The sequence below is a fragment of the Micromesistius poutassou genome (assembly GCF_964030765.1).
Source record: "Micromesistius poutassou genome assembly, chromosome: 18".
Lineage (NCBI taxonomy): Eukaryota > Metazoa > Chordata > Actinopteri > Gadiformes > Gadidae > Micromesistius > Micromesistius poutassou.
In genome coordinates this window covers 12,193,462-12,220,319 of record NC_140288.1, presented here as the reverse complement: position 1 = coordinate 12,220,319, position 26,858 = coordinate 12,193,462, and the positions used below count along the sequence as shown (strand labels likewise).

The window sequence follows — 26,858 nt, the reverse complement described above, 5'->3', positions numbered from 1 at the left end:
AGAAAATAAAATATACAACATAAGTCTGTTTATTATTTTTTTTACATATATGAATGCTTAAAATCGTACATATTCTGTCTTTAAGTGCAGTGTTACATGTAGTGTTGACTCCTCTCTGTGGGGGGCGCCCCCCCGCAGTGATGCCGGGCGGACGGCAGGTGAGACGCGCAGAAGGGAGGGCGATGGGGGAGAGACGGCCACCGTCCACAGCCAGCAGCGGGTCGACGTCACCAGAGGATGGGAGCGATGGGCACTCTGCTCCGCGGCTATAAGAAGAGATGGCGTCCTGGCGCCGGTGAATAAGCAGAAATCAAGACCGAGATCCAAGTTAAAACCCCAGACGATGAGACCGAGACCGGGGCTGAGATGCTGCGTACTAGGCTGTTCGAACCATCGGATGGAGAACACGACGGGAGATACGATGTCGATGATGGCGACACTTTGAGGATATCACAGGATCTCTGGAGGACACACACATAGCTGTTGTTTAGGTTTTTTTTCCACCATTGTAGGGTTTTACTGTCAGGGGGGAGTGGTGGGTTCACTGTCCACCTCCGGGGCGGCTCTCTGCTCATCCGACGCAGGGAGAGACACGGGGGGAGGAGAGGGGAGACACGGCGGGGGGCCCAGGGAGAGAGGGGCGATGGCGGCCGGCGGGGGCTCCGGGGAGGCCGGGGTGGACCAGTACCGGGCCGAGGTGGAGCGGCTGACGCGGGAGTTGGCGGAGGCGAACCGCGAGAAGATCCGCGCCGCCGAGTGCGGTCTGGTGGTCCTGGAGGAGAACCAGACCCTGAAGCAGCAGTACGCGGACCTGGAGGCCGAGCAGGAGGCTCTCCGCCAGGAGCTGGAGCAACTGCAGGAGGTGAGACCCCGGCGGCGTGCCCGTGTATGCACGGTCTGGTGGTTCCCTACTGGTGGCTGTTCATCATCCGTCATTATTAGCGGTAGAGTGATTATATACAGTGATAAAGTCTACCTGCAGAGGTGGTGGTTGTGATTGGTTGAGGGTGAGAGAGAGAGTGGAGGGATGATGGAGAGAGGTCGACACGCGGACAAAGGGAGGCTGCAAAGTCGGAGGGAGTTCAGACTTGAGCGCTTCTGTTCGGCAGGTGTGTGTGTGTGTGTGTGTGTGTGTGTGTGTGTGTGTGTGTGTGTGTGTGTGTGTGTGCGCGCGTGCGTGTGCGCGTGCGTGTGCGTGTACGTGTGTGTGTGTGTGTGTGGGGGGGGGGTTAGGTACCAAAACAGAAGCGCTAGGATCCCGGGGCAGATCTTTGTGTCCGGAGGCTGCAGGGAGGGGCTGGTAGTAACATGATGCTATGCAGCAAATCACCTCCGCGTGCCGTCCGGTGTTCTCACACCTCGGAACACTCTAGGTCTAGCGTTGAGGTTAGTCCCTTGAGCATGCACAAACAGCAGCCGATGTTGTCATGAGGGTGAGGGCGTTGAACATTTCACCAACAGACCCCACCGCAACATTTTGGGACTTGAAAGACACACAATGTTCTTGCTTTACTTTGTCAACCTGTGGTAGTGACTAGTGGAGATATAATGTGCTAGTTGTTGTGTTGGATTAACACAATGCACACGTGGTGGTTAGAGATGGGTACGGTGAGGCACAAGTATGCAGCGTGGAACTTAGACCTTGTGGGAATAACCTGCAGAAAGTTTCTCGGACCCTCCTGAGTCCAGATAGGTGGGGACAGAGTCGGACACGCTGTGGTGTTGGTGGTGTTTATGGTGTTGATGGTGCTGATGGTGTTTTGGGGTGCTCAACTCCCCAAGAGTGGAGGTCAGGTTTGAGTCAGGGGTCCTGAGCTGGTGGGAGGAAGAGCAGGTCCTATGGAAGAGAACTTCAACTTCACGAGACGAGAATGGAGTCGTCTTACGAAAGCATCTGGGGAGGACCTGAGCTCTTAGGGTGGATGCTCTCTGGGTGAACCTCAAGGGGCAAACACAGACACACAACATGGTGGGTGGAGGAGTGAACCAACGAACACCATGAGCGGTGAGGAGGTACGTCTATTTGAGGGTGTAATCGGTCATGAAACGGGACTGCGTAGAAGGCATTTGGATTTCAGCAGTAATACAAAAGACAACCATTGCCATAGGAAGGAACATGAACAGATGGCTGATCAGCTTTCAAGTCCATATTTAGCAATCAAGCGTCAACGATGGGCCAATGGTGAGGTAATACAGCTCCGACCACTAACGAGTGATACCTGAAGATCACACACTTATCCTATTGCTTGAATGATTATTCCAATGATTATTGCCACTGGAAAAGTGCTTGAAACCTGGGCTCCCCCCGGTTTGCTGTCAAGGCAAACATGCTACAATCCCCCGTCCACATTCTTTCAATATCCAAACCACACTTTGTCAGACAGGATGTGCTCTGTGCACACACACCACCAGTGTGTGGTGTCTAGCTACAACAGGAGACGGGGGTCAAACACCACCCGAAAACCACTCAGATGTGGGGGGCCCCTGGGCAGGGCAGGACACTCTGTGGGGGGGACCGGACACTAGAGGAAGGACACCAGCATGAGAAAAGTCAGAAACACATTAAGAACAATCAAGCCAGCATGACAGTATCCTCTGCACCTCGGATTCATTAGGGCTCGCGGTTTATAACACAGCTGTCTTTGAGTGTGTGTTGTTAGCGTACTGAGAGCTCCTGTGTGTCTGCTGAGCAGAGCAAGGCATTAGCTCTGCCAGGGTTGAGGGTTCGACTCCCCACTGGGCTCACCCATGCTTAGGATCCATGCTCTCTCACGGTCTTACTCGAGGCTAAAGATAAAAGGTTCAAGATATACAGCGTCTTTCGGGTTCCAGGTTCCGTTATGGGCGTGTAGGAAACGGGTCGGGTGTTGCTCACACACGGGGAGCGCCTCGGCCATAATGACGGTGTCTCATGTCGATGTGGAAGAGGGATTTGATTGGCTCTGCCCCCGGCCATCGACCCCTTGCTAATGAACTGCACTTGTGTGCCATGTAATCAATCTGTCAGAGCCAAAGGACAGCTCGGCCCCTCCTCACCTGTGGCAGCGCGTTTTTACCGGTTTGCCCGGAAAACAGACGAGGCTGACCAGGCATTTTTCTTTTACTGAAGGTCAGTTTGCATTGCAGTGTGTGTGTGTGTGTGTGTGTGTGTGTGTGTGTGCAAGAGTGGGGAAAACAAATGAAATCTTCCTCCTCTCTGTTGAAAACAGTTCCCGACTTTCCAATGACATGTCTCGCCTTATCGTCAATAAAAGGGCTATCACTACTTCCCCACATGAGCCCCCCCCCCCCACACACACACACACACACACACACTCCTTTATCTATCCATAATTCATATCTGCCCTCCTCCCCCCTGCACAGACACACAGATGCACACGTACACACACACACACACACACACACACACACACACACACACACAAACAGACAGACACACTACCATATAATGTGCGGTTGTATTTCAGTGAGATTCCGTCGCAGCTGACTCAATAGCATCGATTGGCTCTGTAACGTGGCTCTGCGGGGGTCCACCGCTTCTAGCGCCATCCCATTTTAAAGGACCACATTACTTTGGAGGGGGAGGGGGGCCCGTCATTTGTGCCGTCATGGCGACCGTGAGCAGGAGGTGGTTACGTTATATTCACGGCTTTAAGCAGACACTTTTATCCAAAGCGACCTACAGCGGTTCATTCATTCACACACAGACGGCGGCCAGCTCGTCAGGAGCAGTTATGGTGAGGTGTCTTGACACTCAGCTAGGGGGAGCTTGTAACCTTCCGGTTACAAGTCAACTCGCTGTACCTCCTAAGCTAAGCCGAATTGGTGCACCTCGTGTGGGTGGAGGTGGTGTAGGAGTGGTTCTCCGGTCTGTCGTCAGTACAGACGTTGCCAGTAAGGGGAGGATAGGTCTGGTGGCTGCTGATCCAGAAGGTTCTGGGTCAGATCCCTGAGCATTCTCCCGGTCCTTGATGACATGGATCAGAATTCACTGGAGGTCTCTCTGCGTATCACAGCCAGCTCGTCAGTTCACTGTATTTATTGTACATCGAACCTGTCAACCTTGACCGGAAGGGAAGGGTATTCTATGAATAGAAAAATCTGAAGATGATAAAAAGTGGTCTTTTAACGAGGACACAAGGAGGAGCTGCCAGGACGGAAAACATACGCGCCGCGGTCATTAGCTAAGTGGGAGACGTTGAGCGACAGGTTTAATAGATGCCGGTTGATTGCAAAAGGTCACACTGTACAGCAAAGATCTAAATATGGCTTAAATCTAATTACCTCTACTCTGCTATAGAGTTCATCAGATGGATTCGCCGCTTTGATCTCTTGTTTGAGTGTCGGCCACAGTGGGGACAATGATGAGGAAGATGAAGACTATGATGATGATGAAGATGGTGGTGATGATGATGATGATGATGATGATGATGGCGGTGCTGGGAACTAGGGTGGCCTTGATTTGCAACAATTTATGTCCTCAACGCAAAATCTTCTTGACATTTGTGACATAAATGCAGATTTTCTGAGTTGTAAATCTGAATGTGAATACTGCGTAGAGACGAGTACTACTTCCCAGCTTGGGCCTCCGCCCGTAGCAGTATAACACTAACCTACATGTCCAGCCTTTGTATTTTATGGGTTGCCCAGAGTGTCTAACCCAGGGAGCAGCCAGGGGAGGGAGGAGGGGGAAGGGAACGGGGGAGGGAGAGGGGGAGAGGGGGCACATCGTTGGATAGGACCAGCTGGTTTGACAAACCGCAATTAAAAATGCAGTGTGTGCGTTGCAGACGAAGTCTAAAAGTAGAAACACAGCAAGGGTACCGTCCCCCTGGAATGTTGTATCTCCACACTGTGACGACACACAGACCGCGACAGCCAATGGAACGCCTCCGTCTGAGCCGGACGTTGCCATCGGACACCCTCCCACCATCTCTCTAAGCCAGTGTGCAACGTTCAGAAGGCTGGCGAGTGTCCTGCTGCCAGGACGTGGGACTTTGTTCCGATCGCTTCCCCTGTCATCTCTGAGAGGGGGACAAGCTGTGTGATTCCACCAGACACCAGAAGCCCTCGACCGCTCAGCCTCCTCTCTGAGGCTGAAGGGACGCATGGATCTTCAGAGCGCCCTGTATTACCTTCGGCTGTGGTGTTGATTCACCCTTATATCGAGTCATTTAAAGTTACCCGTAGAGAGGAGTCAGCGGGAGGGTCTTCCCGGATGTATGATGACATAATACACCTTTTTCACATCATAGGATGAAGACAGGTTTTTACTAATGACACAAATTATTTGTCTGCTGCTTTTATGTACCAGGGCACGGGTGGAGACTAACTCTACCACCCTGAGGAGCAGACCCAGAATTAGGCCTGTGTTTTGACTATACGAGGACACCTCTGTGTAAAGTAATAGTGCAGCCTGATCGATATAACTAAATATGATAGACGTAATACAGTATGGAGTATGCTAGAATAAGACATCACACACCTGGTGGTACACTTAGGGCTCTGCAGGGTTCTAGATGCCCAGCAGGTCCCTCCTGAAGCTAGCTGGAATCAGGACCTCCCCAGCACTCTCCCTGGTCGCTGGACGGTGTGTTCCGCACGTCGGCCTGTCGGCCTTAAATCACGAGCCAGTCCAGAGTTCATGTACACAAGCACTTAGCGCCGTGGTGTACGCAGAACAGGACGTGTGTATGCTGCTGTAAGCACATCCACATTGGAGGCATTTGCAACAACAGTACAGACGCACGCACATGTGTGTAAACACACATGGGCACAGATGCATGCAGGCACTCACACAACACACACACACACACACAGTGAAAAGGATTGTGAATTATTGATCAAATATGAGGTCATGGTTGTTCCCTGCAACATAAATCATCTCCCTCCATAACCAACATTCCTACATCCGTCCATTATTTGTCCTGATGAGTGCAGCAATTAACCCGTAGTCCATGATTCAATGTCTCCTCTCTTTTCTAACCTAAGCGAGTGAATTACACACACCAGGCCATGCAATCATTTAGAGATATTAAAAGGTGCTGTACATGTATTATGATTTAAAAGCTGTTAATTGTGTGCAATTAGTCAGAGATGGTCCTGCCATCCGTCAACCGTGACTGAAATGTGCTGTGAGGATATCTGTCCTGAGTGGGTTGTTCCTGCTGTCTGAGCCAATTTCTGATTTTAGACCAATCAGGGCATCTGTCCATTGTTGGCGATCACAAGTGTGTGAAATTAAACGCACCTTAATGGTGACGAGAGGGAGGGAGGGGAGAAACCGAGTGGTAGGGTACAGCTCTGGTTGTAGTTTCAAAGTCTCAAAGTTTCAAAGTTCCTTCTCTCTCTTTCGGCCCTCTCTCTATGACTTTCTCTTGATCTCTTAATCTTCCCTACAGCACGTTTAACCATCGACTTCTTGGTCATTTAGATGTTTGTCTCCAAAGTGAATGTGACAGTGAATTCAGATGTGTGTCTTAAAGGTTAAGCTAAGGGGGTCAGGGCATCTTAAGGGTGCCTACAGGTAAAGCTGCGGACGCTAGGGATCGAACACACGACCCTTCGGTTGGCTCACCATAATCAGCACCCGGCCCTCAGATAGATAGATTCTTAATGAGGGGAATCGTTAGATGCCTTTCAGATGATTTACAATCAATACAATAAACGACTAGGTCTAAATGAGGGTTTCTGTGGTTGTTGTTGCTCCGTACATTTTCACCAGATGTCCTGGAGGGATGGAAACCACTAATGCATAGCGAGGGATGAAGGGATGGAGGGATGGAGGGATTGAATGAGTGAGGAAGTTAAATGAAATAGAACAAAGGTTGGGTGCAGAGGGAACGGTAGAAAGATCTTTTAAATGTGATTATAGCCTTCTCCCCCCCACCCCCCCCCACCCCCCCCTCCCCCCTGCATGCCTGTCTGCTCCTCGAGCTATCCATCTCTCCATCTCTCTCTCTCTCTCTCTCTCTCTCTCTCCCTGCCTCTCTTTTTCCCCCTCTCTCTCTCTTCCCTCCTTTATCCTTCTTTCATCTCCCCCTTTGTTCTGTTCATCACTCTCTCACCTCCCTCACCCACTCCTCTCTCTCTCTCTCTCTCTCTCTCTCTATACACTCTCTTTTCTCTCTCTACTCTCTGCCTTTGTACCTTCTGCCCCTCTCCACCTCTCCATCACTCTCACCTCCTTCCTTTACTCCATCGGACAATGCTCCCTCTCTCCTCCTGTCTCCCTCTCTCCTCCTGTCTCCCTCTCTCCCTCTGTCTCCCCTCTCTTTAGAGAGAGTGTATGTATACTGTATGTTTATCTACCTCTCTATCTCCCTCCCATCCATAATCCCTGGTTTAAGAGAATGCAATAGCAGCAAATATAACACTTAAGGAGACTCTAGGGGTCGAAAGAGAGGGTGAGTGAGCGAGCGAGAGAGAGAGAGAGAATATCAATCAGGAAATGGAGGAGGCAGAGCAAAGGCCCAGACTACTAGAATGCGAAATAAGGAGAGAGAGAGAGAGAGAGAGAGAGAGAGAGAGAGAGAGAGAGAGAGAGAGAGAGAGAGAGAGAGAGAGAGAGAGAGAGAGAGAGAGAGAGAGAGAGAGAGAGAGAGAGAGCTGTCTTTATTAGGACCATCAAGACATCATTTGAGCATCTCCCCGGAGTGCGCCGGGGGGAATGGGCAGGGTGGGGCTCCGGGGGTAATGAGGTACGCCCCCCGTTCCAGCATAGAGCCGGAGATATCCACTAAACCATCATCATCTCACCAAAGAGGCCGCGGTCGGTTGGTTTTACTGCAGAGCAAAACATGAAAGTAATCGTAACGGGGGGGTAGTCTGTCAGGTCTCCGGTCGGCTAAAACCATGAATGGGCGATCACTAGATGTTAGCTTACTGACCAGGCGTCCGCCGGAGAGACAATGAGCTACATCACGGTGTTGTGATGAACAGTGCCGCCGCGTACACTCTGCCCTCCCAAAGGAGCCTCCTCCTCAGCCTCCCTGGGTCCAGTTACAGTGTGGGTCATGTGACTGAACCTCTGCTCTGCATTATGACAGACGCCCCGGGTTACATCACCTACCAGCTCACCATCGGTCTGCCTGGTCTATGAGCCTCCTGTTTTTATGGGATGATTGATATTATCGTGTACATTATACACACAGCAGACCCTTTTGTCCAAAGCCACGAAGCGAAGTGAGTAGGCCTGGGCAATAAAACAATAACTTATCGTATCGTGATAGACTTTTGATCAATATCAATATAAAACATGTTCAATATATATCGATAAGAGACCGGACCACTGAATCTAGCAGCTGGTTTTGTTACACAAACACGGTTCCATACTTATTTACAATATCTGAGTGTTTTTCATTGTAGTATCGACATTGGAGTATTTATCAACGAAGAACAGTGCAAGGTCATACTAAGTGTTAAACAGAACAGTTTAAATCCAGCATGGTAATTATTAGTCTTTTAAGGTCATTAAAATAATCAATAGTTATCGATATCGATCAATATGATCAAGTTATATCGTGATATGTCTTTCAGCCATATCGCCCAGGCCTAGAAGTGAGGCTTAGAACAATGTAGTAGTCATAGTGATATTAGTGGTAGTGGTAGTAGTAGTGGTAGTAGTACTAATCGTAGTTGTAGTAATTGCAGTAATAGTGGTTATTATGGTCTGTTTCTTCATCCTATAGGATATGTCCTGAGCAAGAGAAGCCAGTCAGTTAGTGACGGCTCTCCCAGTAGGAGAGAGAAGGATACACACACTAACCTTTAGCTAATAGCCAGTGTGTGTGTGTGTGTGTGTCTCTATTTGTGTGTGCCTCTATGTGTGTGTGTGTGTGTGTGTGTGTGCGCCTCTATTTGTGTATGTTGGTTTGTGTGTGTGTGTGTGTGTGTATGTGTGTGTGTGTGTGTGTGTCTCTCTATTTGTGTGTGCCTCTATGTGTGTGTGTGTGTGTGTGTGTGTGTGTGTGTGTGCACCTCTATTTGTGTATGTTGGTTTGTGTGTGTGTGTGTGTAGGCCCCCTTCCACCAGCCTTTATAATGTTTATTTATGTATCTTTTGTTACAATGGGGGAACTTGTTCCGACGTCACGCCTCAACCAGGACGTGATGGAATCTCTCCCCCAGGAAGTGATCGATGGGCAGTTCTCCTGGGAACTCTCCAGGAAGGCCCCATTAGTATGCCAGCAGTGTGCCTGTCTGAAAACCAGGGGACAGGCAAACAAAAGGGAGAAAAACACAATGGAAAAGAGAGAGGGCGAGAGAGAGGGGGAGAGAGGATTACATCACTACCATGGGAGGGTTGGTGTTGTGAATAAACCCTGCTTGTGCGTGTTCCTCCGGGTGTGTGAGTTGTGTTGTACGCATGTTGTCCTGGAAACAGGTGTTAAGTGTGTGAGAAGAGGTTAGAGGTCAGGGGGTGAGCGGGACACGGCTCAGAGCTGTTCTTGGGGGCAGACATAACGAATCAATCCCAGAGGGGTCATTCTGTCCCGTCTCCTCTCAAACAGGCCAGTGTCTGCGTCTGGCTCCCAGATGGCTCAGATCTTCCCTCTCCTTGGTGCTGAAATGGTGTTTGGACACCTTCTGGGTGCTGGTTGATTTTTTGATGGCAGTTTGTGTGTGTGTGTGTGTGTGTGTGTGTGTGTGTGTGTCTGTGTCTGTGTCTGTGTGTGTGTGTGTGTACGGTATATGTATACAGTGTGTGTGTGTGTGTGTGTGTGTGTGTATGTGCCTCTATGTGTGTGTGTGTGTGTGTGTGTGTGTGCGTGTGTGTGTGTGTGTGTGTGTGTGTGTGTATGTGTGTATGTGTGTACGGTGTGTGTGTGTGTGTGTGTGTGTGTGTGTTCTTCCTGTCTGTTCACGTCTCTATCTTGCAGACGATGAACCACAGGAAACACTCAGTCCTTCGCTCCTAATGGCTTTCAAGAGGAACTCAAAAATATTTAGAAATATTTTTAGTGGCTACAACGGGGTGTAGGATAAGCATCGATGCACTACAGCTGGGATTAGAGTGACAGAAAGAGACTGTCTAAGTCGTCAGGGATGGGTGAGCCCTCTTGCTCAAGGATGCCTACAAGAAGCCTGGCGATCGGTTCTTCCATTTTAGTGTTATCCTAGTCTAGTGCGACGCCATTTCCCTTTCTTTATGAGCTTTCCTTTTCTTTTCCCCGTCTCTGGAGCAATGAGAACAACAGAGACAAAGGAATACATATACATGTTTTTGATGAAGAATTTGATGATATCCAAAACAGGAAGTGGAGACGGACATCCTTCTATCAGAAGTCCCGCCCTCTCTCTCGCTCCTAGACTCATCACTTCCTCTGAAACATGCTCAGATGTCCCGCCCTCTCTCTTGCTCCTAGACTCATCACTTCCTCTGAAAGATGGTCCGAAGTCCCACCCTCTTGGTCACCAATAACACACATTCGACCATGAGATGAGATGAGGACAAGGTTAATGCATTATAAACACTACGAGAGAGAGAGAGAGAGAGAGAGAGAGAGAGAGAGAGAGAGAGAGAGAGAGAGAGAGAACGAGGGACAGAGAGAGAGAGAGAACGAGAGAGAGAGAGAGAACGAGAGAGAACGAGAGGGAGAACGAGAGGGAGAACGAGAGAGAGAGAGAGAGAGAACGAGGGAGAGAGAGAGAGACCACAGAGCAGCTGGTCCCGCTGGGTTGGGGGTGCAGCCAACTCCCCCCCCCCCCTCCCCCGGGCTGGGGGCTCTGGGTAGCAGAACCCCTCCCTGCTCTGGAGCAGGGCCACATTTGGGTTTCCTCTGATAAAACCCAAATGTGGGTGTGTGTGCGTTTTGCCCGCAAGGACTTTTTCAAAGTGCACCCTTGTTGTCGTAGTGTAAGTAGTAGGAGTGATAGTAGTAGTACATTTCTTTATTAATATCTGTAGTAGTACAACTAGTCGTGATAGTGGTAGTAGCATCAGTGCTAGTAGTACTTGACATAGTGGTACCACTAGTACTAGAAGAAGTGATAGTATTAGTAGTAGTGAAGAGGGATGGGGTCACAATTCTGCAAAACATAACGATGATGACATCAATTAAGACAAAAACAGAGTTCAATATCACAACTTACATATTAATATCTCTTTCCTAATCCACGTCTGTCGGGACTGTATGTTATCATACTTAGACTAAAATACTACATCGTTTTTCATAAGCTCATGGGATGATCCATACCTTATCCCATGACATCACCCTACATCACGACCACGACCTCTGACCTCCAGAAGACCCCTTGACTGTGACCAGCTCCCCTCTCTCTCCCCGCTGCTCGCGCAGGCGTTCGGCCAGGCCTACTCCACCCAGCGCAAGGTGGCGGAGGACGGGGAGAGCAACGAGGCCACGCTGCTGCAGGAGTCGGCCACCAAGGAGGCCTACTACATGGGCCGTCTGCTGGAGCTGCAGGCCGAGCTGAAGCACTGCCGCACCACCGCCAGCGGCGCCCAGGCCGACAGCCAGCACCTGGGGGGGCTGCTGCAGGAGACACGAGAGGTAGGGGGGGGGTGGGGGGGGGTGGACCATGGGGAGGAGACACGAGAGGTAGGGGGGGGGGTGGGGGGGGGTGGACCATGGGGAGGAGACATGAGAGGTAGGGGGGGGTGGGGGGGGTGGACCATGGGGAGGAGACACGAGAGGTAGGGGGGGGGTGCGGGGGGTGGACCATGGGGAGGAGACACGAGAGGAGGAACATGGGGAGGAACACGGGGAGCAGGATGAGGAACCTGAGGAGGCGGAGCATGACACTAACGTAATGTAATGACCCTATTGCTTTGTATGCAATGGATAGTCTGCATTGTTATTCCCATGCCTTAAGGGGTGCTCTATGGCAACTGTACCAGTGTAGCTTGTAACGTTGTTCTGGTGCTGGTAAAATAGAGCTAAAGTGGATATCAACGTCTCGACCTGCGTCCTTTTTTTCCTCTGTTCTCTCCTTGTCGCTCCCCACTCCTCCACTATCCTCTAATCGTCCAATCTCCTCTCATCTCTCCTCCTCCCTCTCCTCCGCCCTCCTGTTCTTCTCAACCCCCACTCCTCTCCCCTCTCCTCCTCTCCTCCTCTCACACACCCATCCCCCTCCTCTGTCCTCCCCTCTCCCCCCTCCCAACTCCTTCCCTCCTCTCCTCCTCCTCTTTTCACCCATACTGCTCCATCATCTCCACCCCCTCCCTCCTCTCCTCCTCCTCCCCTCCCTCCTCTCCTCCCCTCCCCCTCCCCCTCCTCCTCCTCCTGCTCCTCCTCCTCCTCCTCCTCCTGCTCCTCCTCCTCCTCCTCCTCCTCCTCCTCCTCCTCCTCAGAGTAACGAGATGCTGGAGCTGCAGAGGAGCCGGATGCGGGAGGAGATCAGGGAGTACAAGTTCCGGGAGGCGCGTCTCCTGCAGGACTACACGGAGCTGGAGGAGGAGAACATCTCCCTGCAGAAGCTGGTGTCCACGCTCAAGCAGAACCAGGTGCTGACCTCCACCGCCCCCCCCCCCTCCCCCCCCCCGCACCTCAGGGGGCCCAGGCAGAGCTGTGGGCGGAGCTCTGCCCACCCAATCACATCATAGATACTACGTCGAACAACTGAAGCACTCGTGTCTTTTGAAGAACTTAGTTTATTAACTTCACAGTCATGTTTAACTCTACATGATTCACGACTTTCCCATTCTAAGTCCAACCACTGGCCTTGCTTCTGCCTATAGGGCTCAACCATGAAACCAAAAGCACAAAGAGAGCGTTCTGATTCAGACTGAACAAAGTGCGTGTGTGGTTATGTTGTGTCTAAGATTCGGCATTAGGCATTCGGGTTTGGTGGGAATACGGAACCTTCTAGCATGGACGTTAGCTTTGCTAACGTGTTATTCTAGTTCCTGTTCTGTTGTGAGTATACAAGTACGACCCACAAACCAAGGGATCCGGCTTCCACTCCTTGATTTCTGCCCACCTTGAGACATTAATTCACTAGAAGTCTCTGGCTTTGGATAACAACGTCTGCTAAATACTAGTAGTGAAGTAGAAGTATTTAGGGACAGGTTGGGCGGGGGGGGGGTTTGTGTGATGGTGGGTCAGAAGGTTGCATATCGTGAATAAGTAAACAGATCTTATTTTAGTAACATCACACAGGTCGACAAATAAAGAATGCATCACACACACACACACCTTAAAATACCCTGAACACTGGATCCATTCTGTCCATGTGGACTAAAATAACTCCTCCATAAATGATGTTGAGTGATGATGTGTTGGTATCATTTACCGGGATGCAGAGGACGGTCATTAGCAGGCAGGGAGGGGCGAGGCACCACTTCAGGATGCTAGCTCTCACTGCTAAATGCTACCATTACCCCCTTCTCTCTCCATCCCTCCCTCTCATACCCCTCCACCTATCCCTCTCACTTCTCCTCACCCCTCTCACTTTTCATCCATCTACTGTCTCACCCCTTCCTCCCCTCCCCCCTATCCTCCCTCCCTCCCTCTCCCCTCCTCTCCTCTCCTTCTCTCATCCCCTCGCCTCCTCTCATCTCCTCCCTACTCCCTCCCTTCCTCCTCTCATCTCCTCCCCTTCCTCTCACCCCTCTGTCCCTTCCTTCTCCTCCCCTACTCTCACCCCTCCCTCACCGCCCTCCCTTCCTCCCTCACCCCCCCCCCCCCCCAGGTGGAGTATGAGGGGCTGAAGCACGAGATCAAGGTGCTGGTGGAGGAGACGGAGCTGCTGAACAGCCAGCTGGAGGAGGCGCTGCGGCTGAAGGACATCTCCCAGGCGCAGCTGGAGGAGGCGCTGGACTCGCTGAAGAACGAGCGCGAGCAGAAGGTCCACCTCCGCAAGGAGCTGGTGCACCACCTCAGCATGTGCGACGTGGCCTACACGGGCAGCGCCCACCTGGCCTTCACCTCCGCCCCGCCCAGCGGCACCGCCACGCCCACCGCCCTGCTCTCGCCCACCTCCGAAGACCCCGCCTCCAGGTGGGTTCCTCTGAGCCACAATCAGAAGCGAAGCTGATGAGGTTTCGAATGGAATTGGACATGTGCAGGTCTGCACTGGGTATCTGCTCCCTTACCCCCCCACCCCCCCACACTCGTCTCTAACGCACTTATGTTGTTCGTCCTTGCACTTAACAATAGTACTTAGCACTGTGTAGCATCTTATCCTGGCTTTCTTTGTTGCATACGGGGAATGGATTAACCTAGTGACTTTTAGTGCTGGGCACTTGGTTCCTTGAACATCCTTACTGTACCGACATGTACTTGTTGTAAGTTGCTTTGTATAAAAGCATCTGCTAAATGCCCTAAATGTAAATATAAATGCAACTTTATTAACAAACTCATATTTTTTAGGTTTAACAATTCTCTTGAGAATCATTGTATTTTATTGATTCTCTGTCAGGTTCTCTTTTAAAGGGTTAGGGTTAGGGTTAGGGCTAACCCTCTTTAAATGTAGTGGCCTTTGTGTTTAAATGGTGATACATTAACTAACTTGTCTGGTCTTAATGCTCTTTCCATTTCTTCCATCGCAGGTGTAATGGACATCTCAGGGGGCAATAGGGGTGGGGCCAAATGTCGGGTCTGTACACCGGGCCAATGGGGAGTGCCGGGGGGCGGGCGTAAGATGGAGGGGTGGGGCCTGACCTCTTCTCTGAGATCAACCTGCCGGAGATGCAGAAGCTCAGGCAGCAGCTGATACAGGTGAGTCTCCATCCAATCGGATAGCTCTGTCATGCTCTAATAGTCGGTGGTGCCGATAAAGTTGAAAGGTTTTCACTTCCAGTGGAATGTCTGAACTGAACTTATCATGTTGACATGAATGCATTCATGTACATTGAAATTGTTAAAAAATGATACCATCCAATAATCTCCACCCCCACCCTATCCTTAATTCACCACATAATGATAAACTATCACCACAACTAACAACACATCAGAAAGCAGTGTGTGTGTGTGTGTGTGTGTGTGGGAGTGAAGGAGAGTGAGTGAGTAAGTGAGTGAATGAGTGAGTGAGTGAGGGAGTGAGTGAGGGAGTGAGGGAGAGAGGGAGTGTGTGCGATACACCTAGATGCTGCAGTCCCTACCAGATGTAATCCCATCTTTTCTCAGCCTTTCTTCTCTCTCTTATCTGATTGGTTAGAATGCAGGAAGAGCTTATTTATAACCCGGCTGACACAGTAGCCTATCGACCGCTCGCAGCTTGGCTCGCGTCGAGGGATACTGTTGTCTCCGTTCAGCCATTTTAAACGATAACGCCCCCTCCTCTCCACTTCTCAAGAGTTAACTTTCACTCAGTAGAACGGGTGAATAATAAATCATGTGCTTCTTGTAAAAACAATTATGAAACCCAATGTTTCAATGCAGTACTTTTCACAACCAAAGTTACAAAGTGCTTCACGTGATAGAATCAGACCCAGAGGAACGCAGACAGACGGACACCGTTAGAAACACAGCAGGGCGTAAACATAAACTACAACACCAGACGGAACCGGTTCCCAGCCCAGGACGATAAAAGGAATGAAATGGATGAAAGAAGAGGATAAATAAAGTCTGTGCAGACGGAGCTCTCAGCCTGGCTCTGTCTCGTTCTCTGCACCCTCCTCCTCTCAAGATAGATCTACAACAACTGTCTGTACAACACACAGCTATATCCACACAACAAACACATGCATGCACACACACACACACTCAAACAATGTGTTTGTGGTTGTCTGATGCCAGAAAATTAACAATTTGTCAGTGACACAAATTGAAAATAGCGATTTGTCGATATTTGTCAATGTTTTAAATAAATGTGTGTTGGGCCAAAACTAGGTCTGTACGTTCTCTAGGTCTCGTACAAAGACAAACCTTCATTCATGAGGTCCGACGCTGTGCTTCCCCATCCAGGGTTTCTGTAACTCACCGCCATGTCACGGTTCTATGTCGGACAGCAGTTGAAATGTGCATCAAGATGTGTGGAGTCATTCTGCTTTCTCCCATCCCGCCCCTCTGTCGCCCCCTGCAGGTGGAACGGGATAACCTGTCCCTCATCAGCCGCCTGCAGGAGTCCCAGACCCAGCTGCAGCACACGCAGGGTGCCCTGGACGAGCAGCACGACAGGGCCCTCCGGCTCAGCCAGAAGGTCACTGTGCTGCGCCGCCTGCGCCGCGGGGCCCAGCTCGCCCGGGGGGCCTCCTCCGACTCGGACTCCCAGCTCCACGGGGAGGCCCAGTCGGAACAGGAGGAGGGGGGGGAGGAGGAGAAGGAGGCGCCGGACGACGAAGACGAAGAGGGCGACAGGGACGGGGAGAGGAGGGGCAGCCGGTGTCACGTGTTTGCGTACCAGACGCCGGGGCTGGACATCCTGCAGTGTAAGTACCGGGTGGCGGTGACGGAGGTGGTGGAGCTGAAGGCGGAGCTGCAGATGATAAGGGAGCGGGCGGCGGCGGCGGCGGGGGAGGAGAAGGCGAGGGAGGGGCCTTCGGTCAGAGAGATGGAGGAGCAGGTGGCCCGTCTGGAGATGAGCTGTCGGGAGGGGCGAGACAAGGTGATCCATCAACACCACGCCACACATCAGTAGCTTTGAAGTGGTGATCTCTGCTTGGACCGGTGTCCGTGCATGTAAACACCTGACCTGTCCTTCTGTTGCTGCACTGTACTCTACCGCTGCCCCCCCCCCTCTCCTCTCCTCCCCATTCAACTACTCTGTTCTCTCCTCCCCTCTCCTCCCCTCCACCATCCTCACCCCCACCTCCCGCTCTACTCTACCCTACACCACCTCCACTCCATAATCCTCCTACCACTCTATTTTGCCCCCCCCACTCTACTTTATTACAATTACATTACTGCTCTCTTCTCTCTCTCATCTCTCCCTGCCCCTCATCTCCTCTCTCATCTCCTCCTTATCCCTTCCCTTGACTCCTCCCCTCCCCTTGGTCCGCTCCTCCCTACCACTCCTCTCCTCCCACCCTATCAACTCTTCTCCCCCCCCCCCCCTCCCCCCCAGGTGAAGGGTCTGGAGTCAGACCTGCGTGCGGCCCAGGGTCAGGTGACGGAGGGCCAGGGGGCGCTGAACGCGGCTCAGGACGAGCTGGTGACGCTGAGCGAGGAGCTGGCCCAGCTGTACCACCACGTCTGCCTGTGCAACAACGAGACTCCCAACCGCGTCATGCTGGACTACTACAGGTGGGCCTTCACCCGGTATACAGCGTTTAGGAAGTTAGGCCAAAACCTCCTGGTCCCTCTACCTGCCTCTACTCTACTCTACCTGACTCTACTCTACTGTATCCTCTACCCTCCTCTCCTCTACCTGCCTCTACTCTACTCTCCCTGACTCTACTCTGCTCTACTCTACTCTACCTGCCTCTACTCTACTCTCCCTGACTCTACTCTGCTCTACTCTACTCTACCTGACTCTACTCTACTCTACTCTACCTGACTCTACTCTACTCTACCTGACTCTACTCTGCTCTACTCTACTCTACCTGACTCTACTCTACTCTACTCTACCTGACTCTACTCTACTCTACTCTACTCTACTCTACCTGACTCTACTCTACTCTCCTCTACCTGACTCTTCTATCCTCTTATCTCCTCTATATCCTCTCCTATCCTCTCCTCTGTCCTCTGGAGACCGGGCCATTGTGTCTTTGTACGCAGATGACACCACTCTGTACTCTGTCAGCCAATACTGTCCTCTACCCTTCCTCCCTACCTTACTCCCACCCTCTCCTAGTCTCCTCTACTTTCTCTACCTGTACCTCTGCATCCCGGGCGGTCCCTCCCTCACTCGTCCACCAGCGTCTGTTTCATGTGTTCATATTTAGTAGCTATAACATATGGCGTTATTCACCGACCCCCCTCCCAGGCAGGGCCGGGGTCTGAGGGGTCTCGCCGCGGGCCTCAAGGCCCTGTCGGCGGACGAGAGCCGCGTGCTGCTCACCCCCCGCCTGGCCCGCCGCCTGGCCGCCGTCGCCGCGGCGACCGCCAGCCCCGGGGAGTCGCGGAGCCCCTCCCAGTCCCCGTCCAAAGAGCCGCCGCCGCCGTCCGGGGGGGAGGGCCCGCGGAGGGACGCCCCCCACGGCCACCCCCCCGCCTCCCAGCGGAGCCCCGGGCCCCACACCCCGCCCACCCGCTCGCCCAGCGTCAGTGCCTCTTCATCGTCGTCATCCTCCTCCTCCCCCGCCCTGGAGCCCGCCGGCGAGCTCCGCAGGGAGCCGCTGAACATCTACAACCTGAACGCCATCATCAGGGACCAGGTACGAAGCCCCGGGCCCCCGGGGACACTGGGGCCCCCTGAACACTGGGGCCCCTGAAACACTGGACCGTTGAGGAGGTTTAAAACACTTTAAAACACTGGACCGTTGAGGAGGTTTAAAACACTTTAAAACACTGGACCGTCTTAAAGGTTTTAAAACACTTTAAAACACTGGACCGTTTTAAAGGTTTTAAAACACTTTAAGACACTGGACCGTTGAGGAGGTTTAAAACACTTTAAAACACTGGACCGTTTTAAAGGTTTTAAAACACTTTAAGACACTGGACCGTTTTAAAGGTTTTAAAACACTTTAAAACACTGGACCGTTTTAAAGGTTTTAAAACACTTTAAAACACTGAACCGTCTTAAAGGGCCCCTGTTGAAGGTGTGATGGTGATTTTGCTGATCACAAACCGACCCCAAAGTCGACCCCTATAGTGACATGGAAGGTGGAGAGAGTGTCCATTCACACACCTGTAAAGTAGAAGCTCTCTGAAGTCACAGAGTGGTCACAGTAGAGTACCTTATTTAGACAGCAGGTCTAGAGCCTTTGCTCTGCCTCCTCCATTACCTTAGGCCAAGTCCACACGTACCAAAACGATCTTTTTTTTCCCCGTTTTCCCTGGCATCGTATCAAGAACATTTGCGTCCACACGGACCCATCTCAATACGACTCAACACGCTACTTCATGTTCCAGGCGTATAGGTGGCGCTGTTTTAGTTTTAGAAATTCACCGGAAACGGTCACTCAAGTAATAAAACGCAACCCTTTTGATCGTCTCAATTGGCGCACGCATGGCTGTTGTTTGTTTGTAAAATGTGGCTTATGTGGTTGTCCATCAGTCTTTTTTGCTCCGCGTGGTGGCACAGGAGCATAATATTTTGCGTAGTGGTGGGCCGTTATCGGCGTTAACGTGCTGCGTTAACACGAGACTCTTATCGGGCGATAAAAAAAATATCGCCGTTAATCTATTCTCAAAGTTGAACTAACCAGAAGCTGAGTGTTTAATAAAATATACTGTCCATAATCGCGCCATATGCTGGAGACAATGTAGCAATGATAATAGAAACAACTTGGGTGAGCTATGACACGTTTTGGGTTGATCGTAACATCAGAGCGTCGAAATAGTTGGTGTTGTTGTTGTTGTTGTAATAATCCAAATCTTCCTCCGAGCTGCCCGCCTTGGTACGGCGGTAGGCGGACGCGTACCAGCCGTCTGCCGTCAACGCCGCCGCCCTCTAGATTAATTCCAAGATTAATCTAGATTAATCTAGATTAAAAAAATTAATCTATGCCCACCACTAATTTTGCGATAGTAACCCTAATAGGCACAATATCTTCTCCAGCAGGAACACGAGCATGTAGTCGGCCATTGTTGTTGTTATGAGACGTCGTCACAGGTTACAAGAGGTGGCTCGAGGGGTGTGGCGATGACATCATCGAAACGCAAGTATGCGTATTGGCCGTCCAGACGAACACTCAAGGGCTGCGTTTGTGAATTTATTCACCCTGGGACCAGGTTTCAGAAAAGTCCGTTTGCATGCGATGCGTTTACAGGATTCGTTTGGACGATCGGCCAAAACGATGCAAAACATCTGCGTTTAAACCAAAAAGCGTCTCCGTGTGGATGGCCCCTTAGTCTCTCTCTCTCTCTCCCCCAGGTGAAGCACCTCCAGCGGGCGGTGGACCGCTCCCTGCTGCTGTCCCGGCAGCGGGCGGCGGCCCGGGAGCTGGCCCCGCTGCTGGACAAGGACAAGGAGAGCTGCCTGGAGGAGATCCTGAAGGTCAAGTCCCTGCTGAGCACCAAGAGGGAGCAGATCGCCACGCTCAGGCTGGTCCTGAAGGCCAACAAACAGGTGAGGGGGAGGAGGGGGAGGAGGGGGAGGAGGCGGAGCGGAGGGGGAGAGGGAGGAGGGGGAGGAGGCGGAGCGGAGGGGGAGGGAGGAGGGGGAGGAGCAGGAGGGGGAGGAGAGGATTCTCTTTAATGACCTGCATCTGACATCCCTTCAGCTGAAGAGTGTCTGCTCCGTAACCCAAAGGGAAGTGCGTCAGACGTCTGACGTGTGTGTTGCTCTGTTCCTCTTGTCTGTGTTTTTCGTCTCCACCTCCTGCAGACGGCGGAGGTGGCGCTGGCCAACCTGAAGGGCAAGTACGAGGCGGAGAAGTCCATGGTGACCAACACCATGACCAAGCTGAGGAACGAGCTCAAGGCCCTGAAGGAGGACGCCGCCACCTTCTCCTCTCTCAGATCCATGTTCGCCACCAGGTCAGCGGACCTAACCTAACCCTGATCTCCACAGAGAACCACCGTGTCCTAGCAGGGACCACCACACACCAGACAGAACCAGATAGAACTAGATAGAACCACCGTGTCCTAGCAGGGACCACCACACACCAGACAGAACCAGATAGAACTAGATAGAACCACCGTGTCCTAGCCAGGACCACCACACACCAGACAGAACCAGACAGAACCAGATAGAACCACCGTGTCCTAGCCTGTACAACCCCATACCAGAGAGAACCACCCTGTCCTATTATCCAGTAGGACCACAACCTCCAGATAGAACCAGTGTCCTAGGTCCACCACGTACCAGATAGAACCAGATAGAACCAGTGCCCTAGGTCCACCACGTACCAGATAGAACCAGATAGAACCAGTGCCCTAGGTCCACCACGTACCAGATAGAACCAGATAGAACCAGTGTCCTAGGTCCACCACGTACCAGATAGAACCAGATAGAACCAGTGTCCTAGCCAGGACAGCCCCATACCAAAAAAGTAAGTTAAAAGTTAATCTTCATCAGATCTTCACCCCCCAGATAGAACCAATGTCTGGTGGAGAGGAGTCTAGTCGGTTGGCTGGTTGGTAAACCCCCCCCCCCGCCCTCCAGGTGTGACGAGTACATGACCCAGCTGGACGAGATGCAGCGGCAGCTGGCGGCGGCCGAGGACGAGAAGAAGACCCTCAACTCCCTCCTGAGGATGGCCATCCAGCAGAAGCTGGCGCTGACCCAGCGGCTGGAGGACCTGGCCTTCGACCAGGAGCAGACCCACCGTGGCGGCCGCGGGGCCAAGCCCGGCCGCGCCCGGGCCACCGCACCCAAAGTAAGTCCCCTGTCCGCGGGCCTGACCCGGGGCCCCGCGACGACCACCCCGGGGGGCCCCTGTAGCCTGCCCCCCTCCACCCTAGTCAGCCCCACCTCGGCGGGTTTTGACAAGGCCCACGTCCTGACCCGTAGCCCCTCGTTCGTGGGTCCGGCCGCTACAGCTCTTGCCTCGGGCCTCGCCTCCCCCCCGACCTCCCCCGGTGCCGCCCCCCCCCCCGGGCCGCCCTCGCCCCTGCAGCCCCCGGGCCCCCGGCGCCTCGGGAGCCCGCCGTCCCTGGAGACGCACGCCTTTTCGTCGGCCTGGACGCCGCACTCCGTGCCCACGCCCACGCCCACGCTGAGGCTGCCCCCCCACTCCCCGTGGACCCTGGGCTTGCGGACGGTGGTGGTCGACGCCCGCAGCTTCAGCCTCAGCGTCTCCCCCGCCAACCCGTCCCGCGGCCTCCTCTCCAGGGAGCACGCCCCCGACGGCCCCCAGGTCTCGTTGTCGCCCTCCTTCCCCTCCCCCTCCCCCTCCCCCGCCGGCGCCGGCTCCGCCTCCGCCCTGACTAGGCCCGCCCAGCCGAGCTCCGCCCAGCCGAGCTCCGCCTCCCCCTCCCCGTACCGCTCCCCGCTGCCGTCCGGCCGGCGCTCCACGTGGAGCTCCGCCCCGCGGGCGCGGCCGCTGTCCACTCTGTCGCGGCCGTCGGCCCGCTACACGCCGTCCTTCTCCTCCCCTTACTCCTCCTTCCACTCCCCGGCCTCCTCCTACGGTTACTCCTCGGCGTACGGGGGCCCCTCCTACGCCTCTTCCAGTGCGAACAGGTCCTCCCCTTCCTCCTACAACCACTCCTCTAGCTACAGCCCTCTCTACCCGCGCTACTACAGCTCCCATCAGCCCCGGCACTGACGCCCCCCCCCCCCCCACACACACACACACTAAACTCCTGCAGACCCTTTTCCCCCTTCCCCCCCTTTAACTTTGACTGCACACTAAACACTGACTCAACGCGGACACTACAACTCCCATCATCCTTCTTGTTCTGTCGCCGGGCAGATGGAGAGAATGGGGATCACAGAGAGGTGGAACACAGTGGTTTCCCTTTTCCTGTTTCCTGTGCCTAAGCCTTGACCAATGGGGTTTGAATGTTCAGTGACTTTGCTCAGGGATTTGACAAGAGGAGCACAAGTGGCCCCGCCTTCTTTCTGTTTCTGTTTCTGAGACTGTTGATTAGTCTACAGGACGGTCACAGAGACTTTTTAAAGAGTGTTTTTATAGTATGAGCTCTTGGTTCTGCCCCCCCCCCGGGCTGAACGTCACATATGCATGAAGTGATCTACACTCAAAAGGTTCCAACCGTTGTTGTTTTAAACTCACTTCACGACACTTGACATGTTACTCCATTCCATCTCTAGTATAATACTCACTCTCTTTTGAATGCGGAACACGCGATCATACGAACACATGACAATTAACCAAATAATCATCCAAAGCCTTTGGATGAGGTCATCTTTGTGTTGTCGTTTGTGGAGACGCCATGAGCGTTGTTGTGATGTCACTGCTACGAACGAGGGGACTTGTGGGGGGGTCGAGGCAGAAAGAACCACGAGTACATCCAGGAAAAAGCTTGATTGGTGGATTTGATTTTGATTGGTTTAAGGGCAAAGGGGGGGGGACTTCCAGCCGAAGGTTCTCAGTTCGAAGCCCAATGTTTGCAGTCTACTCTTAAGCCAAAGACCCGATGCTTTTCTGCTCTTTGATTACGTGTGTCTGACGTCTATGTGTGGGGATTTGGACAGAAGTGACTGCTAAATTACTAAATAGTAAAATATTGAAAGGCTGTACATAACCAAGACAGTCCTCATCCAAACTACAATCAAATCAATCCTCAGATTCATGGGCCGGATGGACTGATGGCTCACACCGTTTCAATATCCTATTGGCTCAAGGTGACGTCACTCACCAAACATGGCCGGTGACATCACTTACTTTACGGGAAACACAATGGGCTACGATTCACATGATTGTACCTGCAAGGGGGTAACTTTAAAGTCAACAATCAGTCAGCCATGCCAAGGGTTCACTCTAGCCTAGCCAAATGGGTACACGGACTGTACAGACTTTTCCGGTGCTTATTCGCCATGTTCGCTTTTACCCACAATGTCCCCAACAACTCCAAACCCTAACATCGGATCCAGCAGTCCTACTAAACTAAAAGTTTAGTAATAATAATAATAATAATAATTTAATCACTAATTTAATCAATTTAATCACAAAACGACTACCCTATCCCCAAATCTTGAACATAATAACTAAACTTAGCCATCTCTAGTCTAAAAACCTTAACTCTATCTCTTATCTTCCGTCTCAGACAATACCTTAATGCAACCCCCTGTAATCTAATGTCTACGTTTCTTTAATGCATTGTGGGAAAAGACTGCTGGAAAAGTCCTTATAGTTTTCACTCAAAGCCATTTACCTAGCTATGCATGTTTATATTGGGATGATGATTTCACAGCTGTAGTACTTGTACTTACTCTGTCTAGTACTACTGGCTGAATGGAGAATAACATTCACCCATTCATTCACGTTTCAATGAACATAGTGGGCCCACAAAAGCAAAAAAAAGAAACACGTGGCAAGAACGACAGCCACCAAATGTCAGTTGGCCGTCGGTCAGAGAACAAAGCACCTTTACTGATCAACATCTGATCGTTTATCCTCTGTTACATCATCGGCTCTTTCACTGTTGACTGTATGTTTCTTTTTATGAATGAGTTAATACTGAAGCTCATTGGCTGGTTAGGTCTAAGTTCCGCGCCCCCTATCTGTCGCTCATTGCATCAGTGTTACCATTAACATCAACGCCATTAAAACATCAACTGTGGCTACAGAGTTTTTAGTGTCTTACTGCAAAGGAGACTGCATTCAGCAATGTACGTAGCGCATCGGCACGTATTAACATCAATAATATTAAACCAAAGACACAAACATAATGTATTGCAAAGATTAGCATTTTAAGTAACACATCTTTTGACATAAGCCATACATATTATCATTTTTTTCTAAGCCCAAATACCCATGCACCGAGACACAGAGACTACATATCAGACTTGCCCTTGTCTTCCCGACCAACACCCTAAAGAGATGCTGCTTATCAACTGACTGTCTCTGGGACTCTGGCGCCCCCTGTCGCCTCAGACCGCCACTGCAGAGGAAGATGAAACATCCTGTTATCGGAGAGTTTGCAAATGACATCACACCAAAATCAGGGAGAGGGGCCGACCGCATCCTACCGGCAAATCGAATCTACATCACTGCTTGTATCTTGTCACTGGCCATTGAGACAAAAGAGGAACTTATGAGATCATTAGGTGAATTAAATCATTTATACTGGCTTTATTTAGTTTTGCTGTTGGCCTTAGAGTACAGCAGTACTGAATATCTCTGCTTTGGGTGTGTGTGTGTGTGTGTGTGTGTGTGTGTGTGTGTGTGTGTGTGTGTGTGTGTGTGTGTGTGTGTGTGTGTGTGTGTGTATGTATGTATGTATGTATGTATGTATGTATGTATGTTCATTCAAGAATGTGTGTGTGCAGAAAGCAGTGTAAAGCACTACTTCTGCCTTGCCTTGTTTGTGTCTTAAGTTTTGAAAGTGCAAGACACTATACTTAAATCTGAAAGCAAAAGTCAAGTACTTTTGACAGGCAGGGCATGAGTAAACGATGGCTCCTCATCTGACGTGTGGGCCCTGCAGCTGCTAGCTTAGCATCACCACCATCCCCATCCCCTCAATCTGCATCCTCATGCTGCTCATACATGGAGGCTGTGCATCGCTTGGTCTGTTGATGTCTATGACTCTCGTCCGTCTCCGTAAACGGCCAATCCCTCTCGTCTGCCACCCACATGCTTCTGAGCCTGGGCCGTAGGTCACTTCCTGGGAACAAGGGAAGTGATCACGTCCAGATTAGATTCCATCAGCGAAAAAGGAAACCACCTCCTCTCTGTGATACCCCCTCTCCTCCACGTGCCCTGCCCAGACAGAACCACACACACACACACACACACACACACACACACACACACACACACACACACACACACACACACACTTCATGAAATAATGTATCCAATACAGACCCTCCTACTTTTATGATTTGCCATTATTCAAATTCCAATCTGATGCAGATTAATATCTTGTCAAAAAAATGTAAAAAAATCTATTTTCCATTCTATCTGGAAGAACAGCATGTTGGAGACAAAGGGGTTGGCCGGTTCAGTTGTTTATCAACATGTTGGTTCATCAACATGAACTTCCCTTGGCTGCAGTTGGATGATGAGTACCAAACAAAATGGATTCCATGTGAGACAGAGGTCATGCAGAACAGAACTAAAGCACTGATATCCTGATATCCTTTGGTGTTTCTCCCTGCAATTCTGCAAGGTTAGATTTAAGTTTCTGGGTAAAGGCAGAGTAGAATTCCTACGAAAGCTGAGGGAGAGACACCATAATTGCATCCCCTTTATCCAATAACGTATAAATCAAAAACACAACGATGGGGATGGATTTCAATATATTACGCTGTTGCTTCGCCATATAAACCATAGCCCACTACCCCTGTCATAAACAAACTGATGGCTCCGTGTGTTTTAAACCAACCAGCCAAGCTGCAATGCCATTCCACCTTCACACGTTTATTAAATATGCAATCTGAGGACAAATGTCTCCTGAAAAGCCTGTATCACGTAACTGAACATGGTTGTTGAGTTGCGGCGTGAGGGGGGTGTTTTGGAGTGGCTGGATGCTGTTTTTTGCACCACATGAAACTATTAATTCCGGCACACTGTTAAACAACACGCCACCAAATGTATCAGATGCCTGACTTTGCTTTTGAGCACTTTATATGCACGTGTACATAGGTATTTTAAAGTTGAACCTGTACATTGTCATGTCAATATTCCTATTTCCTGTAATTATCATATATAAATGAACAGTATTTTCTGTGTCTTTGCAGTTTGTTTTCACGTTATGACCAACATCCCACTTCTGTCGCTCCTCTCTGAGCTAACCTTAGTCATTGATCTGTAGAGATCTGCTCCTGTTTTACCACAAGGGGGAGCTGTTGGTTAGCCATTACAAGCCTTTTCAACAGCCACCCATTGGTTACATCACAAATGGGAATGCCTATCCAGCACAATGATGGATAGACCCGCTTACCAGCCAATGGTCTGTACCAAGCGGGTAAAATGGGGGTGAAATAGGGACAAATAGATATATTGATAAATAGATTAGAGTTTGGTTTTTACCTGTGAACCTCAGGTAAGTCAAGGTAAGTCAGGCCATAATGCCAGGAGACTCAGTCTGGTGCTGTGTCTGCTGTCTGTCTGTCTGTCTGTCTGTCTGGTGGTGCGTCTGTCGTCTGGTGGTACGTCTGTCTGTCTGTCTGTCTGGTGCTGCGTCTGCTGTCTGTCTGTCTGTCTGGTGCTGCGTCTGCTGTCTGTCTGACTAACACTCTGAGTCTGTTCCAGATTGTCAGCAGTTTTTTGC

General features: G+C 51.3%; 1 protein-coding gene across 1 annotated transcript; it reads left to right on the top strand.

The window, feature by feature from the left end:
- Positions 1–643: 643 nt before the first annotated feature.
- On the top strand, positions 644–22,222 carry LOC311363368 (protein bicaudal D homolog 1-like; the record flags this gene model as incomplete). The annotated part of the gene is given in 13 exon segments (XM_084483314.1): positions 644–862; positions 11,301–11,513; positions 12,317–12,469; positions 13,657–13,964; positions 14,516–14,526; positions 14,529–14,607; positions 14,609–14,684; positions 15,991–16,512; positions 16,972–17,150; positions 17,833–18,223; positions 19,885–20,079; positions 20,338–20,489; positions 21,118–22,222. Coding segments are annotated over 13 exon segments (3,603 nt in total).
- Between the last annotated feature and the right edge of the window lie 4,636 nt (positions 22,223–26,858).